This window comes from Ischnura elegans, chromosome 4 (assembly GCF_921293095.1).
Source record: "Ischnura elegans chromosome 4, ioIscEleg1.1, whole genome shotgun sequence".
Classification (NCBI taxonomy): domain Eukaryota; kingdom Metazoa; phylum Arthropoda; class Insecta; order Odonata; family Coenagrionidae; genus Ischnura; species Ischnura elegans.
Genome location: NC_060249.1, coordinates 33774032 through 33794410, shown reverse-complemented (window position 1 = coordinate 33794410; position 20379 = coordinate 33774032). Strand labels below are relative to the sequence as shown.

The 20379-nt window shown below is 37.8% G+C and overlaps 1 protein-coding gene across 1 annotated transcript; it reads left to right on the top strand.

Moving 5' to 3' along the window:
* Window positions 1–5942: 5942 nt before the first annotated feature.
* Window positions 5943–19678, top strand: LOC124156845. Its single transcript, XM_046531338.1, has 7 exons — window positions 5943–6020; window positions 7607–7896; window positions 12415–12793; window positions 15990–16061; window positions 16162–16436; window positions 17093–17266; window positions 18465–19678. Coding segments are annotated over exons 1-7 (1623 nt in total). The 5' UTR covers window positions 5943–6018; the 3' UTR covers window positions 18896–19678.
* Window positions 19679–20379: the final 701 nt, after the last annotated feature.

Here is a 20379-nt window from a genome sequence, read left to right as displayed (position 1 = left end):
AAAGTGCCAGATAACTGTTCCCCCGACGGCATCCCCCAAGTGATCAAAAAGTCTGGCTTCTGCTTGCCCCCCACCCCAAATTAGATTTGATGAGGGAAACACTTGGGTAACAAAGGCGGCTCGCCCTCGCCTCGCCAGGAGCCGCATCCGACAGAGGGAGGCGCGGAGAGCAGGCGATCGAAGCACCTGAGGAACAGGGAGAAGAAAGGCTGATGGAAGGGGGGAAATTTGGAGGTTGAGCTCAAAGACCCGGATGCCTAAATGGAGTGTTGAATCCACCCACCCTCATAGAGTAGTAACTCTATAATACACGCGCTACACGCGAAGCAACTACCACAACAGGATACCTAAGGGAAAGGGGAAATGCGAAAGCAATTACCGGTAGTTCAAGCGTAATCGAAGGATAATGGCTAAACCCGCGCAAACTGTCTCGCCAGGACCTAGTTTCAATCAACTATGTGTTCGATGGAGACGATGTGTTCTGTTAACGCACTTTCTCCCGCGTTAGATCTTTGTAATTCATATATTTCCTCCAAATTTTCCATATTGCCTTACTTTCCTGTGGTTGAGCACATAAAATAATGGGTGAATAAAAGAGAAGTACACAGTAGGAAAGGGATTATTGATGGCTACTGTGGGTCAATAAGGGAGATGCTGTAGTTGATGGGATTATTTGGTGAGTCGCCATTACCATAGTTAGTGAGTTGAAGGTTGTTAGTGATTCGAATCTGTGCAAGCTGTACTTCGTGCAGTAAAAATTACTTTAAAAAGCTTCTCCTAATCTCTGATAAGCTAACACCAGACAAGATCACCAAAATGTGCCACTTCAATGAGTGATTCATAATGCCACGTCGCGTGTGCACCTACAACACAGAAAATTTCTCCGCGTTAACAGACATGACTAATATCAGTCCACCACTACGTTGCCGCAAAAAAACACTTAAATGGGTTCAATATTTTCAATGCCAATTTCTACGAAATATCACTTTTTCAAGAGGATTAAATAAAGGACACTTGAAAATGCAAAATTTAAAGTAAAAAAATAGAAACCTCAAGTGAATTTTATTTAAAGCTTTAAAACGAATCTTAATGAATATGTCGTCATAATATACTAACTTCCGAATGCATAAGTTCGATAGGCTGGTATTATCGTGCAAGATAGTGAATTCAAATCGTTTAAGCTATGTCATTTCTCCGCAGGTAAATAGGAAAGCAAAGATATAAAGTGTCGATGATGTTAAAGAATAATCGATAACCTCAAAAACAGATAAATTAAATTATATCCCAAAAACATCGGTAGGTCAAATTGGTACACTACTGTACGGCAGCATGCACTTGGAGTGATATTTAGCAAAAGAAATAGATAGAAAGGACCCTTCGAAAATGCAACAAGATATAATAAGGCGACTTTCGAAAGTAGAAGCAAATTGATAAACCAAAACTCTGCCTAAGATCCTATAACTTCAACAGCAAAAATCTGCATCACCTTCATACTTTATTCTTTTTAAGATCTCTCTATTTTTAGTTAGGTTTAATTTTAATTAACGCTGTCCGCTTAAGCAATAATTATTCTTTGAATTAATTTTCATATTCGAAAACAAGAGAGAGGAAGATTAGAAGGAAGTAAATGCACAAACAACACGCCACCTCTATTTCAAAGGCAATAAAATAATTTCCAGGACAGAGGGAAAAAGCTTTTAGCGTATAATTTATATTAATTTCGTAGAAATTCCACAAACAAAGTTGTATTCTGTGCAGATAAATTCCACAGGCAACTCTGTCCGAACTCTCGTTTCGGCATATCTCAAAATAGAATTGTGAAAACTCTCATATGAAACAAGTTTTTCAATAACAACTGTTTCGAAGGCCATGCATGTCCTATGTGTATTCATCAAAAGTTTGAAGGAAACAGGAAAAATGTTAATAAATCAGAGCGCAACAGCTTTCATCGCGGGAAGCTCCTATGGAAATGTTTACCGCTTCCGTGTTAAGGGATTTTCGTGGAATGACACGGAAAGAATTTTTCAGGTCATTAAATGAAGTATGCCTCTTCACATCTCAAATTAAGCCTGCGAATATTTACATCTTAAAGTGGTGAAACCACAGAGATATTCATTTCAAGCCCCAATTCACTACAACATAAGCTCCAGTCATGATGGTCAACACGCCGTTATGGGAATCAAATCATTTTCGTGAGTTTTAGATAAAAACGAAATTTATTTATTTATTTTATTTATTTATGATATCCCCCGTAAACAGCACATGACGGCCTTTTACGACGAAGGTTTCCAATGTTAACAAAGTACAACACAAACATCCATGCCCTGGATAGGGATCACCTACCCAGGCGGGATTCGAACCCACGACCTACGGTTTGGCAGGCGAGGACTTTACCCCACCGCCACCGAGGCCGGCAATGAACCGGCAAGTGTTGTTTTCCCATATAAATTATATCTAGTAAATATTTTGGTAGCCAAATAAAAAATAACTGACTTATCGTAAGTGTGTGGGGATTTGGTACATGACTAAAAGAGGAATGGAGCGCTGTGAACCATGACGACCTGTAAAAATAGCAAAACACCAAACATTCATTTTTGAATGCATTGTACTTTTATTATTTTAATCGATAAAGCTCAGATTTAATCTCTTTAACAAATTATTACGATTTCAAAAAATTAACATTATCAGTCTCTTAGTTCAATGGAGTGTACGATATTTTTAATGAGTCCATCTTTAGCCATCACAAACAAGCCGCGAGAGTATACCATGTATAATGCCCGCGTGAAAAACACGGTGTATCCCAATCTAAGCTGCAAACTGACCTCGTTTGTCCTTGAGACTTATTGACTGACATTGTGAATGCCAATATAATTGAAAAATTGGAATTCAATTGGCACATCCGTCGGAGTAATAGGGATTTGTGGTAGTAATACATGTTTTCCTTAGAACTTTCCATTAAAAACTTTCGAAAACGTGTTTCATCAATTGTTTAATGACTAATTGCGTGCCGTTGCACAGCCATGGTGGGTACAAATTGTACCTTTGCATGTATTTCTTATGGAAATGACCCAGGGGCCAAGTCAGGGCCTTATGGATCCTGCGGAATAATGAACAATAGTTGACATCCTATTCTCAGACCTACTGAATACATACAAAAAAATTCATAGTAATGTTTCCAGCCGTTTCGGAGGAGTTAGGCTACAAAAAAACTGTGACTCGAAAATTTTATGCATTAGATAAAGTACTACTAAATTTCGTGGAAGGTTACTCGGGATTTCCACCGGGCCCGGTTCTCAAACTCCATCTCGGCCGACGCTTCGATGTACGAGTTGTCCATTGTCATCAAGGCATCAAGGCAGTGGACAACTCGTACGTCGAAACGTCGACGAGATGGAGTTGGAGAACCTTACCCGGTGGAATTCCCGAGTAACCTTCCACAGTTCTATACGCCGGGAAAGTCTGCGCTTAGTACTAAAATTATGAAGACTTTTCGGAACTTAAAGCTTTAAAATTACCACGAGGTTATTAAATTGGCGCGAAGGAAGGAGAAATTATTCAAACGCATATCATCCACTGAAGTGCGAATTGTAGGATTACTACTTCAATTACTAATGGCACAAAGTCATCAAAACGAATACTAAGAAAACGTATGACTAAATTATAAACCAACACGTGCTGCATAATGTTATGTCAATAACCAAAGGCAATATCATAATTATATACTTTTACGCTATCTAATATAGAAAATGGGAGAGAAAGTTCACTAAGTTTCCCATGAAAAAGGGGCTTTATTTGATGCTATTTACAACCAAGGAGTACGGATTCATACTGTTGATGAAGTTATCTCATAAAAACCTCACGAGATGGCTTCTAATTCGGATTGAGGAGTCACCGATCACGGGTGGGTATATCTCACCGTGTATTAATAATGATGTAATGGAATGGCTAAGTATTATTAAAAAGAAAACTATCCTTCCATTAATTGAAGTCCATCATGCACATTATGGCAAAATACGTAACCTACGGAATAATTCTATTTTCAGCAACTAATGGAAGTAAATATATGTATTATACCCTGCGACTTTTCTTGAACGCTTGACAAAAAAATTATTCTAGCTGAAGTTTTAGAACTCATTTAGGATATGATCGCAAATAGTTAAGCACAAATGAGAATTAATAATTCAAAATAATACATACACCACAGCAAAAAAATCTTTAATTTTTGAAGAATAAATTCAAAATAAAATATTTAAAACCATGATTTCGGCACATCGTCAAATTTATTTTAGGTGCATCGTTACATTTTCCTGAAACCACACTCATTTATTTCTGGTGTCACAACAATTTCGTTATTAGTTCATGAAAGCAAATTATGCTAAAAATTTACATAAATTACAAACACGGAAAATATTACTTTAACTGTTAGCGAGAATTGAAACCGACCATCTGTGGTCAAAGGCGGGTTTCTGTTGAAAGTTAATCGGAAAATATTGCATAAATAAACACGTCCAGAAATGGACTTATTTTAAGTATTAATATAAATCAGCGCCAACATTCAATTAGCATAATGACCACAATCACAAAAACGGTGGAAATTATATCCCTCAGGCTTCATCTTTGCACGCGCAAATTACCTAGAACGGTCCGTATCATAATTATAATCAGAAAAATTTTACGTTACATCCAAAAGCTGTGTTATTGGTTAATGCTCAACAAATTCAGTCAGAACCAGATAAACGGCGTCAGGGAAAAATAACGCGTACACTAACTTCCAGTAGTTAAGGTTAACAAGCACACGACTAATTATTTACCTTGATATGAGCTTCTTAATTCCAATTGTACTTCATAAAAGTACGGAAAATTCCTTCGGAATTCGTTTTATTATATTCTGACTTATTATACCGCTTGTGAGCCCTCGCCAAATCTTTATTGAACAATTTAGTGTATATGTAAGTATATTTTCAATATTCCTCGGAATTAATGATTTGAACATTATTGACTTAAAATCACAAATGGATCTGTCAATTGAATGTATAGAGGAATAATGGAGTAGAACGACCTACCTGAAGATATTTTTAAGATTCTCCCCGCAAATGCCAAACTTTTTTGAAAAAAAAAACATTTATTATTTCTTGGTCGATGACTTCGTGGTTTTCTATGGATTGTTTGACATTTGTGTTATTTGGGTCAACTTTCATTTTTTACTTGTAGGTATGCTATTAGAATTGATGCATTTTTTTAACATTGGGTTTCTCTTTCCGTTTCTTACTTGTGTATTAGGTAGGTCAACTTGTTATCCATGTGTTTAAACCAATTGCTGCAACCAGGCAATATGTAATAATAATAAAATACCTACTTGCAGAAATATGTAATAATAATAAAATACCGTTGAGGACGAACAAATAAACTTCTCTACGCCATATACCTTCTAATGTCACAAAAAAATTAGTGTCAGCATGAACAGTCTTAGCGATTGTTTTTTTACGGATGACCTAAAAATTCGACATCATCGCTGGCTTTTTGTAATGTAGAGCTAGTCATGTGATCCCAAATCGCATTTCTAAAATGGCATCACGAGTAGGTCAAACTGTGGAATGTCATCTCCTGGATGAACTTCATACATCTATAACGGGCCTCCTTCTATTCCAAACTTCAAATGCTACCTCAAAAAAATTCATTTAAGTAATATTTTATAGGTGGAGCATGATGCTTTTAGTTTTTCCTCTTAAGTAACGCAGTTAGCATTCAAGTAAGAAATAAACCACCAGTCTCCTCGTTGTTCATGCTACCTCATGATAGAAAAAAGTATTTAAACTGATAAGTAGTGGAATAAAAGTTTAGATAAGACCGCTTCCCGCCATAATTCATGCCAGAGAAAATATTCTTCCGAAAGATAAGCCTTTATCTCCGAAGTAAAGAAAATATTCTGAACTGAACCGTTAGTTTCATTGAAGTTGTTGAGTCTTCAAGATGGGCGCCAGTAGCCTTGCAGAATAATCGGATTCAATTTCGGAGGCAATGTAAGTAGCTACTCACAACTATATACCAAACTCTGACATTCAGCCGTCATGGCTCTAGTTTCACTGACGCAGGTGTTTTGTAGTTAAATATCGCCGACTGAGCCATTTGAAATGGATATAGTCTGAGGTTTCAGGCGAGATGGAGTGGAAACGTGACGTAATGAAAATGAAAAAGCAGGAGCAATTTCCACAATTTTATTCCACAATTGGAGTGTTGGAACCCAGCAGAGAGAGTACCAGGGGCCTTCCCACCATCCCCTTGGAGGAAGACATTAAGGACAATTAGTGAATTTGTCATTCTCCTCTCTAACTCCATCCTCGGTCTCCCAAGCTCCGTGACTGTACACCCTCCCTCCTTCCCCTTCCCCCGCCTTCCCGCCCACCACCCCCTCCTACCTTTCATATTTAAGCGTAGCGCACTTGATATTTTTGTACCTGATGATGCTGAAAAGCGAAACCGGTAGTATTAATAAATGTAAAATTGTGGAAATCGCTCCTGCTTTTTCATTTTCATCATTTGAAATGAGTATTACGACGCATACTTATAGCATAAACCGTAGAATTTACTCTACACCATGATAATGGACGTACTGACAGTAGCTAAAGGTAGAATGGAACGAGTTACCATGCACCGTCTCATACTGTTTCGTCTTTCGTCCCTTCCAACCCGTTTTCATGCCGTTCATGTTGTAGGGTTTCAAAAGGAATTACTACGTCTTTGGAAAAGAAAAGACAATTGCAAACCTGACAGCAATTTATATAAAGGGGCTGATAATTAGCTTTTTCTGAGTCGATTTCATCGACGCGTACAGTTTTATAAACTAGGTAATCATAGAATTTTACTCCCAAAACATGATCGCCTAAGCCGGCTCGACGAGTATATTTTCGTTATCTCTCATAATACCTAGCTATCCTGAGTGTCTTGATATAACCTACAGAGATGCGCGTGTTGTCTCGCCTTATCGGGAGATACCTTATCTCTACGTCTCAATAAGGCTTTCCTTAAGAGAAGAAAATAATTCATAACACAAACTACCTTTTATTTGGGTTTTTGAAAAACAAACTTTAGAATAGTATTTTAAATACCTTTTAAAATACAAATACATTTCTATGGAAATTAAGAGATCTTTAAAAATATAACCTGCCTCGGAGCATTATAGATAGTTGCAAGCATGAAGAAAACGATTGCAACGGAACCGAAGTAATGTCTGAAGCATAATGTTGCAGAAGTGTTATAAGAGCTACTTAAAAAGTTTTTGAAAATATTTTTTTTATTTTAGAATGGGAAAATACCAAAAAACTGTACTCGAAATACAACAAACAGTCAGGCCGCGTATTAGAAATACCAAATAAAAATTTAAAAATTACAAATGTATTTCAAATACGTATTTTAAAATAATTGTATATGTAATACTGTCCAGCTCCGAAAGTACCACGGGCTTCAAAGTGTTAACTTTGATCTTCAACCTCAAACAAAATTAACTAGACATGATAAAGCCGGGCTCTAAAAGAGTACATTTTGAAATTAACAAAAAATTGAAATATGATTCGTTCTTTGCACTTTCTTCTCTCCTTCACAAATAAAGGAAAGGTGCCACCGGGGACGGAGACCGCGGAGAGGCAAGCGGGGTGGAAGGTGATCGCGAGAACGGGCAGGCGACGGAACAATTCCCGGATTGCGAGGGCCCTCAGACAGACGAAGACAATGGGCGACCGCTCGACGACGAATCTCCGCCCAGCATCGAGACGATTCGTGCTTGGGTCCTGGAAAAGCCCTTCTACAGCCGACGAAGATGGAAGCCCCCCACGATACCTTTCTTGTTCTACGACTCGGAGAGGGTGAGCGTGGAACGCATGAAAGACGAAAGCACTGTGGGTGGGTAATACCAACATCCTACATTCATTGTGTGCTTCACATGAATCACACACCTACGAGAACTACCTCATACTTGGGAATTGCTTAGGGGTCATTCAACTTCAACTCAACGCAAAAAAATAACTTTTTCGACCTGAATCTCCCAAAAAATCTTCCCTCTCTCTCCCTATGATTACGTTTATCTTTTTTTCTTAGTGTTAAGAAACTCATATCAGCTGTCTGTACCTACCTTATGTATAGAGACTCGAGTTTTAACGATTATAAAAACTATAGCCTTTAAGCTATTTTCGTGATATTGGTACCATTACTTTTCTGTTTGTATTGCGCGTTTATAAGCACGGTTGAAACATCTTTACCCCAACCAGTTAAATGAAGTTATTGGTGCATAAAATAAAAAAGTATTTAAGCCTTTTTAAGTAAACCTCAAAATTTAAACATTATGGTCAACGTAAACCGCGCATTACTAACTTAACCAAATTTATATACGTTACTGAATAAGACTTTTTTTAGCATTAAGCTTAAGTTTCATAAGTCTTCCAGAATTATAGCAACATTTATAATATGTTAATGAAACATCATATTATAAGCCACGGTTTAACGCACCGGGTGAATTTTGACATTGATGTCATTGGCTTGATCTCCGTATCTATGGACACACGTAATAATTTTTTCATAGTTACATGTTGATTTTAAGACGATTTGTATATTATTCCGCGTAGCGATGGGCGCTGGCTGCACCGTCACTTGGAAACAGCAGATGGGCCGGCTGCCATTTTTTTACCAAATGGCTCCCATCGCTTCGCGTAAAAATACAAAAATCGTTATAAAATCAACGCATGATCGAAAAAATTCATAACATATGCACATAGATAAGGAAGGTTAGAAATAAAATCGCAACCAATGACGACAACGTAAAAATTCACTTAAAAAATGTTGCCTCATAAAAAAACACAATTACAGGTATCCCACTCAAACCACTTCACTCAATTGTGCTTTTTGACCTGTAATTTTGTGCTTGGTCACTTTAGCTAATCAGCGTTTAACACGAACACAACTCTTCTGTTTCTCATACTTCACCAACTGATACGTAGGTATATTATCCGCAATCTTCCTCCGGCCGCCCTTCCCCTCCAACTATTCTACATCATTTTTCCTCGTCGCAATATCGTGTCTCGTATTTTGACCATTCCTCTTCGATAGGTTTCCAACTAAATTCTCTCCAACACTCCTCAATATTTAATCATCACTCTACCAATTATTAATGCGCCAAAATTCAATATTATCTGTGAAGAACTTGGGTATCTCGAGCTAGGGCGGTTAAATAAAGCATCGCCATAGCCTTTTGCATCGGTAAGACTTCCAACGAATACGATATATTACTATTCAACCGATTTTGTATAAACATTTTGGTAACCACTGAGATGTCACCATCGAAGGTTAACCCATAGCTATAAAAAATTCCGTAAGGAAAAATTCTGTGCTTGAAATTCCATAAAATTCACCAACCCAGATGAATGCTAAATGCGTGATTAATTTCTAAATAATTAAATTAATAACACGTTACACCGAATACAATTTTGTTCACGGCTCATTATAATTTGAGAGGTGATTTCATTACATTATCATGTTAAAAAAAACTAAATTATGGGCATTACGCTCATTACTGAATAGACAACAACTCACCAGCCTTTTTCGGCCGACGCGTTAAAATTTCCATCTCGGATAGAGATTCATGGTGTGAAATTTAATTACACCATGTACTTGACAAACAAGTTCACAGTTATTTCATTAATTCTCCAAAAGCCCGCGGGCTTTCTGGTGTGGAGGGCATTTAAGATAAAGCTTAGCGCATAACTTAAATAAATGACGTAAGTGATATGATGAGATAAGTATCGGGAATTGTATCAATCAGCTCCCTAAAATATAATATTCCATAAACAATTTGAAAGTGAAAATTCTGAAAAAAATTCCCTGTAAGTGCAAAATTGCAGTTTTCGAGAATATACCACACATATAATAATAACTTTAAAACAGAATTTGTTTTCGATATTTGGGAGGGTAATTTATAATTTTATTGCCCTAAATATTCCGAAACAGGCAACGAATTTTTTTTTCAGAATGTCATCATTTAAGCCTTCTCAAATTGGAATTCGAGCATGGTTACTTTAATTAGTTAGGTACCTCTGACTTCACGCTGTATACATTTTTATATTCGCAGCTCATTCACGACACGGTTTTCAGAAGTTGCAGCACGACTCATAAGGGGCGAGACTTCAGTGGCCCAGGCAAGCTCCTCTTGAGAACGATGTGATGATATGATCAATATTTTGCAACGCCTTCACTGTTTACATGACTGAAGGGACACGCCAAGTGCGAATTCATCGCTTTTAAGCATTACAAGGAAGCCAAATATAAAAATAAAGAGATATAAATTTTCTAAGGCAATGAAAAAACAGTGCACTATTTACTAACCTGAATAGCATTCAGTTTCAAGGCATGAGGCGATAGTCAACACAGCCGTGTGTTTGGCAACGCTCCATCATGATACAAGCGATGACTTCCGCCGTGCCCCGCTGTAAAAAGCAGGAAAAAAGAATCAAGATATTGTTTATTTCGATGCATACACTCTCGAACTTCCCCTGGAACGCATGCCTTCATGCCAAAATGTAGATGGGAGATTTTTCGGGGAAAACACATAGATATAAATAGGATAATACTTCTACCGTTCTATATTCTTTTTTTTTATCATACGGTTATTAGTTCCCTTTGATCGCCAAGACAATTAAAGTTACGCAGATGACGGTTTGGGTATTCATTGTATACATTTAACTAAACAGCCATTTTAAGATTTTTAAGTTCAGAACATAGGCTCACGAAGTAGAATTCTGCATGGAAAGAAGTCTAGAGTAGGAGAAAAACAGGGAGATATTGAGAATCCCACTTTTTAGCCTTTTTAGGGCAACGTCTTATCATGTCATTCAAATTGATTCCGATTGAGCACGTAAATCAGAAATCATTTCATGACCGCAAAAGGCCATGCTACCGATGCTGATACCATTTTAGCATACGAAATATTCATTGCTATATAATTACATCCATGATTTATATGCTGGAGGTGAATGTAGGAGAGGAGGTACGGCATGACGCTGCATAGTTTAAGGTTATTAAAGATAGGACCTCAGGTTACATTACTGATAAAAAAATTGAAGAAATAATAAGAGAAAATTTCAAGAGAGATATGGAAATATTGCATCAGCAAAGAAGGTGATTATGAACAGTGAGGAGCTCCTGAAAGGATCGTTATGTAAGAGTTTAAAGGTAGGGTTAGTGAAGTGTCTGATCTGGAGTGTAGCTCTCTACGGTGTGGAAAGTTGGAAACTTAGGAAGTAGGACGAGAGAAAACTGGAGGAGTTGGAGATAAGGGTTTGGCGAAGAATGTAGAGGGTGAAGTGGACGGAGAGGAGGAGAAACGACGAAGTGCCGGACATGGTGGGTGAGGAGAGGGAGCTATTAGATGAGATACGGAGGAGACATGAGGTATGGATGGAGCGAGGAGTAAGCGGGGAGGGGATGTTGAAAACTGTGTTGGAAGGTAGAATGTTAGGCAAACGAGGTAGGGGAAGGAAGAGAATAGGATTTTCAGATAGATTGAAAGGGAGTAGGTCTTACGGAGGATTGAAGAAGGCAGTGCTTGAAGGGAAGGGAGGCTTCTAGAATACTCCTTTAGTACCCCATAGAAACCTACCTTAATCGGTAGAATACTATAATAATGATAATAATAATCAATGAAATAATATTTTCTGCATACCAGCATCATCTCATAAAAAATTAAATTTTTATCAGTAGTATACGTAATAGTAATAGTAATGTTCACAAGTCTATCCGGGGCGTAGCAGAGGGCAACAAATTGAAGATAAGTGTATGTGGTGACATTTTGGTGAAACTTGTAGCGATCACTCGACATAGGGGAAACGAGGCGCGGCAAGATGAAAAGCGGAAAGTGTGATATATTATTTAAAATACCGCTTGACCATAATAATTAATAATATCAACCGCGGAATCATTTTCCGTCCATCATTCTTCATAAATAAGTGATCAGCAGGGGGTCTAGGAAAATCTCCAGGTGCATCACGCTCCATACACCTGCATATCTAATTATCATCAAATTTGCAGCGAAATCTTCAGACAAGAAATACGAAATTTGTGATTCCCTCTTATTTATAAATATATAATATAATATACAAATGAATTCAGAGGTAAGGAAAGTAAGGGATAGGAACATATAATGGAAAAAGGACGAGGACAACGGTGCTGTGGTAGATGGAAAAACGAAATCAGAGGGTAAAAATGCGGCCTGACTGGGTCTCGAACCCAGAACCTTCTGGTTGCCGGCCGTAATATAACTTAATGGAAGGTATTTATAACCATGAAGTACAGCGTAGATAAAAACTATGATGATGAATTACTAGGACCGATTATATAATAACAAAGCAGTATGTTGCAACATCCCCTTTAAAGGTATAACGCTGTGTACGCCACCGTGCGACTCGGCACCGCGCTTCGATCGCGGGGAGGATGTGTTGGCGGGAGGAGGAGACGGCGCGGCCGACGACCGCCTCCAACGCGGTCGCTTCCGATCCAAGCGCGACGGATTCCTCGAGGAGTGCCTGGCCGAAGCCGCGGACGTCCTGAGGGATCCTGCCGGGGTTGACTTGGAGGCCGACCCCTGGGACGTGGTCGCGCTCATCTTCTCCATCGCCCTCTACTCTCTGGACACGGCCTGCGACGCCGCCGCCTCCGCGCTGCACTTCGCCAACGGAAGGGTCTTCTTCGGAGCCAAGACCGCTTTGCTCATCGCAATGCCGTACTTTGGGGCGCTACTCCGAAGTTTGATCTGGTAACTCTCCCATCTTTCTCTCCCCCGCTTTCTTTATCTCAAACGGACAGGCTGCTAACCCATTCCATTCCCGCAAAACCGTCCGTAGTAACAGGATAAAATTCACAAAGAATAAAAATAGGATGACCCATTCCATTTCCGCAAAACCGTCCGTAGTAACACGATAAAATTGACTAGGAATAAAAATAGGATGACCCCGTCCAGAATGAATATCATATATAAATTTGACGTACTATTAAAATTATATTTCCATAGAAACGGTTGGAAACCAGCATAGAAATGATAAGTAGCATATCGATGAAGAAGTTCTAACAACAGGTATCTCAAAAATAGCAGCTTTTCAGGAGAGCAAAAAAACGATTATTTTTTACTTGTACACTGAAATGAAAAACCAAAAGTTCATAAAACTGAAAAAACATTCATTTACCAACAAAGAGTTGTATTTTGCTTGCATTTTATTTTTTTAATGTTATTACACTTTGTTTAAGGTATCTGTCTCAAACCGGCCGAATTTGAGATACGTGTTGCTAGAACTTAGCCGTCGATATGGAAATGATATGGTGCATAATATCAGTTTCCTCAACTTCCATAAATACAAGGATTATGAATTCCACACATAATTCAGTTTTGACGCAACCAATTTCAGATCTGATTGTAATGAGTAAGGTGTGTGAATTTTTAAATATTCCAGGTATTTTTATTTTTTATTTAATTTTATTCCCAAACCACCGAATACAACTTATGTTGGCCATTTTATATCGGGGTATTCAACAAAGTTAACAATTAATCGTACGTGTACAACCGTGCCCTGGAAAAGGGAAACTTACCCAGGCGGGACTCAAACCCGCGACCTCTTGTTTGGCAGGCGAGGACTTTACCCCGCCGCCACCGAGGCCGGCAAATGTAACATTCTCTTTCGGAAATAATTCGTAAGAAAACGTTATAGTAGTATTAGATTATAAGAGATGACTTATTTCATCCGAAAGGATTTCAATGAGGAAAAATTGTTTTTCTGACAAAGACAATCATGTAGTCTTCATAAAGTAATGTATGATAAAACATTTTCCTAGTAAATAATATGTGTAAACGCTTCTCGGGGTTAACACCTGTTTAGAAAATTGAAAGTACCCAGTGTTTCGGGTTACGAACGGGAACTTGGGCGACTAGTTGGATAGATGAAGGTAGGCAGCCTTCAATTTTCTTAATCAGTTGCAACCCCAAAAAAATTTTAACATTTTTATGAAGTTGTCATTAAGCAATAAAAAACGACAGAGACGTCTTCAAATTTTAATCCCAGTTAGTAAAATTAATATAATTTGAATTAACTAACAAATATAATACAAAGAACGTCTCTTATCAGCAGAAAATGATATTTTGAAACTTACTCAAAAAATTGCCACAACGTGACCGCAAGTAAATAAATAATTATTTAGATCTTATAACAAATAAATAATACTAAACAACTTTTCAAAACATCGGATTCAACCGAAATTTTAAATTAAATTCCATTTGCGTGTGAATATTTTCGATTTTTGACCCGTAGTGACAATTTTAAGATCAAATTTCAGTTTAATTTAAGCGAAAGACAAAAAATTACTTCACAAACTAATCCTAAGTGCTTCGTATTTTACTAAAATTTGGGTTAATACACTACAGCACAAAACGAAACATGTTTTCGCTGTCCCTGTAAACCATGATTACTACACTCAGCCAATTGACAATACAATAACTTTTTAAGGCATACGTTTGTGTTGTGGGTATATGTTTGCGTAAGAAGATATATATAATTGCGTTATAATTTTTTCCATATATTTTTATTTTTTAAATTTGACAACAAAAATGAAAGAACTATTAAAGTTTCTTCATGAAAGGGCAATATGAAATCTGAACGTTATCGATAGAAATTTTTGTTTTGAATAGCTGTCTACAGGAGTATGGTGCCTGATGATGATGCTAAGCTTCACAATCGTTCTTCTTTATTCGTAAAAAGATCGCAACCACTGTCACCATCCTGCAAAACCGCGAACTACGGATTGCAGTCTTCGTTTATGCGGATGGGTTGGGGGAAAACAGAGATACGATTGTGAAAAGAACGCTCGTCCTAATTTGCCTCTAAAAGGGAATTCATTTCCAAACCGTCTTTCTCCCAGTATCCTCTCGCTCCCGCATGCATAACCGACGTCACCCCGTTTGACTACAAGCTAAATGTGTATACCTACTCGTATATATAACGCGTACGAGCCTCGAATTAGCGTTCAATACACGTAAAACCCATGAATCCCATTAGTCGGCGTTTAAAAAAGTTTTGAAAAAAATCTGAATTATTTCTTTTATTTTACGGGGACGAATCTCCCGCGAGCAAAAGCCGCCGTAGGAAAATACTCCCTCTAGTATCCATTCAGGGTCCCTTTACCCCGAGTCCATCTTTATCCTCCTCTCGCTGCTCAAAAGTTTATTGCTTTTTTCGTGAAGCTCCCGCAGCACGCGCGTCAGTTTTTTTTTCCTTGACTCCGAGGAACGAAGCTCAATATTTTATAATAATTACGCCGGAGGAAAATTTCGCATGGCAAGCTAACGAGTAATGACTAAAAATAAAATATTTTTCTTCGTCCATCGTACTCATCACCACTAAAGCATGTAGGCGTAGCGGGAATGTGGAAAAAAAACTAATAGAAATAAAAAAATGCTTACCGCAATCACTACAGCATCGTTGGTATGCAATTCAATGTACTAGTATCAAATTTTTTAAGTGATATTTTTTACTAATTAGTTCAAAGCAACAAAAAATTTAATTTATCCGTTTTTGAAATATGAAATGTAGGTGGAGGTATGACCAATAAATACCTAATGTAGAGACAAAGTAAGAACTATAGATTTAAAAAAAAAGAGGCTCGCTTAAAATGCTTTGAGTCAAATTTTCATACCTATTTACATCAAATATATATTGTAACAAAAATGAAGTACATGTAATCCATAAAAGCTATTTTGGTACGATCATGGTTTCCATCCTGACGACATAATTCCCAATTTTCCCAGATTTTGGATCGATTATAGTTTTATTGCTAGCAATAAGTACATTAGTCCTGATAAAAATACTGGCCTAAGGTGTCTTCTAGGGATATAGTTTTTGGAATAACCATACAAATATTTTCTTTTTGGAAATGCTAAAAGAACATCTCTTTCATTATTTTTTCAGGGAGCTTCGTAATTACAAAAACAAAGACTTTAAGTCGACGTTCGAGCTGAAGGAAATCTTTTTGATATCCAAGTAAGCACATAAAGAAAATAAACATGTCTGAAAAATCTCGCATACTGTGCTGCAAAACACCGATAATAACATGAAAAAAACTTGTCTTTTAAAAATGCAGTTACTTCAAAAGCTTCGAATGTGCGTACAAATCACAAAAAGATTTCACTCCGATCGCTTCATTCTACAAGGAAGTGGACCAGAAGCGTGATCACAGCAGTGCACCGAGAGATGACGCACTGCCTATCGGAAAAAGGATGAAATATCTGAGCCGCAGGATGGGCGAAAAGTATCAAATAAACGAAGTTAGATTAACTGGCTTGGACAATTTACTTCAAACCGGCCCTCAAGCTTTACTACAGCTCGTGTATTTGATGGACGTCACAATTTTACATGGTGAGAATATTAGGCTTATTAAAAATATAGTGATGCATGAAATATATGATAATAAGAGTGATATATGCACATTGGCATGAAAATTAGACACATCATTCACAAAGGATTTTAACATGTAAAAAAAACGAAATTAAATACAAAATTGCAAAACTGTATGTAAAATGAACCACACACAGGAATTTGCATGAATACGTACACTAAAGTGGTATTATATAATGTGTAGAATATTATCATTCATGCATTTTGCATAATTATCCACTATACATCAAATATACTCATTCTCTCGTCACTACATATTGAAATGTATTTTATTTAAGACATGAAGTACTTAACAGACAATATGCAGTGTGTTGGTATCATTATTAAATGAGGTAAATACTTTTCGAGCCATATTTTTTATTAAATTTGATTTTATGCTTTCCCGGCGAATTATGTGGGTAAACTGTTCTCGGGACTCCTACCGGGTTAATTCTTTCTCAACGGCCAGCGTTTCAAGCTCCGTCTCGGCGCTCATCATCAGGGCTGAATGGGAATGAATACTGAAGGCATGAAAGAATTAACTCGGTGGGAATCCCGAGAACAGTTTACCCTCATACTTTTTATATTTAACGTTATTCTGAGTAACCCCTTTCTTAAAAGTATTTCCTTGATTTCAGGAAGGCCGGACCTGGGAGATATATTCCTCAAGTTTAAATTGGGGCTCTCAATATTTGTGTTCAGCTGGACAGTACAGCGCCAGCATTACGCACGGCATTTCAACCCACGCCGAAATAACAATTGCCGATTTGTAGCATCCATCTATGAAACAATCCTTCTCGTCATGGTACACGGTGAGCACTATGTTGCAACCGCAACAGATCAGTATATTACGCCCGATTTTAATTATTTTTTGCACTTAGTACTTATCACAACTTTTCCGCACTATAACGACACGAAATTTGTAAATTGATTGTTTTCGCACCACTCTCTATTCCAGCAAGGATAATCTTATTCTGAAACATGTCTAGAACACCACTGCGTGCGATTCAATTCTTCTCATATAACGTCTCCATCATAATCGAAATAAATCCAGAATCGAATTTATAGTAAAGAATATTTCATTTCTTTTCATTTAGAGCTGATTGTTGAAGTTAATAGTATTTTTTTAACGAAATGTTAATTTAAATCAACAACATTAAGTGTTGAAGTTTATAAATAAGCAAAGGGTTGTCAAGGGTAAGAAAAAGTTGTTGACTAGTTACCATAGCAGTTGAATAAATAAGTTAAAAGAGACAACAACATCGGGTGCTTTCCATTCATTGACATACGTCGACACAAGTCGACTTGCGTCGCGGTTTTCGTGTTCCATTCTATGTGTGTCGCCGACTGTTATGACACAAGTCAACAAACGATTACGCGCAGGAATTGGAGAGTTATAAACAGTTACCGCGAGTCGACACAAGTCGACACGTGAGTCGCATGAATGGAAAGCACCCGTGTATGATTAAGAAGAATAATTGAGTTACATTAGTGATGATTACTCTCTAATAGGAAAACTTTCTTTATCATAGCATAGTTACATATATTACTGCTCAAGTTGTACTTCATGTTATTTCTACTTTTCATCGGTGCTTCATCCACACAATTTTATCATTGAAATTTGCTTTTCATGGGAAAATCTCCGTCGAAGTCCCTTACGACTTACTACGGGCGCCACCACACTGGCGCCGGACGAAATACCGAGAGATAATATAATCACGAATTGCAATACTCACGCATATTTGTATGAACACGAACTTCAGAGATATAATGCATTTCACATAATTATCCACTACATATCATTTATACTCATTCTCCTCGCACTAAATATTGACATTCTATTTATTCAGGACATTTCAGGTTATAAGGACACTATAATCAGTGTCTGTAACAATAAGTAGTGTTTGGAAATGCAAGTATTACTATTAGTACCATATTTTTTTATATTTCACGTATTGTACTCGAATTTTTCTTGCATTGTTACATGGATACTTCCTCGCATTGTTACAGGCTCCAGGATAGGCTGCTTCACCGCCTGGATACTTTGGAAACCACTCTCCTTCGTCATATTCTGGCCCTGCTATTTACTGCTCCTCAGCATCACCTCCTTCACACTGAGGAAGTTTCGCGAGAGAGGAGAAGCGGACGAAAGCACTACCGCGAGACTGAGACGCCCTTACGCCCCGGCCTGGCCCGTTTACCGGTTCTACACAATAGACCCGGATGTGATGCTGTGGAGCCTGAGCAGCTACGACCACGTGCTCTACCTCCTCGAGACGACCACCCCGTGGGTCGTCATCGCGACCATTGTCGGCGAGGTACACTTGCAACTCATCGCCTCGGCGCTCATCTTTCTCACCCTCGTCTCTTACGCGCTCTTCTATCGCTACGGACAAGTTCACTCACACAAGTGCACAACCGAACGCTATGCCCCGCGATAGAGTTCCGCACGATCGATACGCAGTGCGTAGCATTTAAGCACAGTCGCCGACACGAGTATTACAATGGAGGTTTCTCCAGATGACCACTGCCGCTGTCACCCATGGTGCATAAAAATTGGTTTAAAAAATTCGTCACCAATACCAGACCGATGCGGATTTCACGGGGAAATACAATAGAAATAACTAAGCCTGTCAACTAAAATTTATATCCGTGACGATCTATGGAATTGATTACTTCCCAATTCTCTTCCTTGCGAGTGAAAATATTCTACTTTAAATATTAAAAAAAGGACTCCACTCGTCGCCGCGCTATTGACGTATTTGAAAACCGATTACGATGCGCCTTATATGGCAGCAGAAATAAGTCTCATCAGGAAGAACTCGAGCCTCCTTTATATTGTCCCCTTAATCGACGGTTTGAGAACGTTTTAGTCTCGATGCATCCGGGCCATGGTCATGCACGGCAAGTCAGGAAGTTGGCCGCATCTGGATCAGTAATAGGATATTAAAATAAACACATCAATTTCATCACGCCTGCATCTTCGAATTTAAATCATGATTAGGATCTCCACGGCAAGTTAACAATGAATGGATGACCTTAAGAATCTTATGGGTGAAATAACTTTCTGTAATGACTTTCATCACAACCACGAGATTATCAAAATTTAAAATATGGAATACCTAAAAAAAAAACATGCATTGCCGAAATTGACGTCGAACGTGATACACGGGAAAAGGTGCAAATATGAGGTGATTTCAATAAATAAAAACGAATAAACTTTGCATTAATCCACCAATTTATTTTCGTGGTACGAGTAGTTTCGACGCAGCGGCGTCATCCTCAGGTATCGCTGCGTCGAAACTAGTCGTACCACGGAAATAAATTTGTGGATTAATGCAAAGTTTGTTCGTTTTTATTTATTGAAATGAACCTCCACAAAGTTGAGCCTTTGACTATAGAGATTATGAGGTGATTTCTTTCAGAATGTGTCCCTCAAATGATCCACAGTTAGCTTGAAGTTGTACTAACGTCTCGGAGTATTGGTCGGCTCTTTTTTGGACTAAGTTTAAAAAAATGTTTTAATGGGCCAATTACTAACCAGATGGAACTATGGAAATTCAGTTCATAAACTTGGTCCAAAGAAAAGCCGACTATTTGTAGTGCATTATTTTTCCTCAGGGCGATGTGGCCAATAATAGGCCCATTTAAAAACATTCTTATATGCCTATCTAAGGAATATTTGATGGCGCAAGGGTGACCTGGATTTCAAAAGAAAATGTGTGATATAGTGGGGATCTGTTGGAGAAAAGTTCAATATGATGCAATTCCTTACTGAAAAAATTCATAACTCACTAATTTATAAGAAAATACACACTCTTCGTGATTAAATACAGAGTAAGTATTGAATGGGATGGTGTTGTCTTAAGCAACCATAAAAATCATTAAAATCATTTTGTTTCCGAAATCTATTTTTAGTTGTCAT

Coding starts and splice junctions, on each gene's coding strand:
- LOC124156845 (XM_046531338.1), top strand. Junction 16,062..16,161: donor GAAATCTTTTTGATATCCAA/GTAAGCACATAA, acceptor TTAAAAATGCAG/TTACTTCAAAAGCTTCGAAT. Junction 16,437..17,092: donor GGACGTCACAATTTTACATG/GTGAGAATATTA, acceptor CCTTGATTTCAG/GAAGGCCGGACCTGGGAGAT.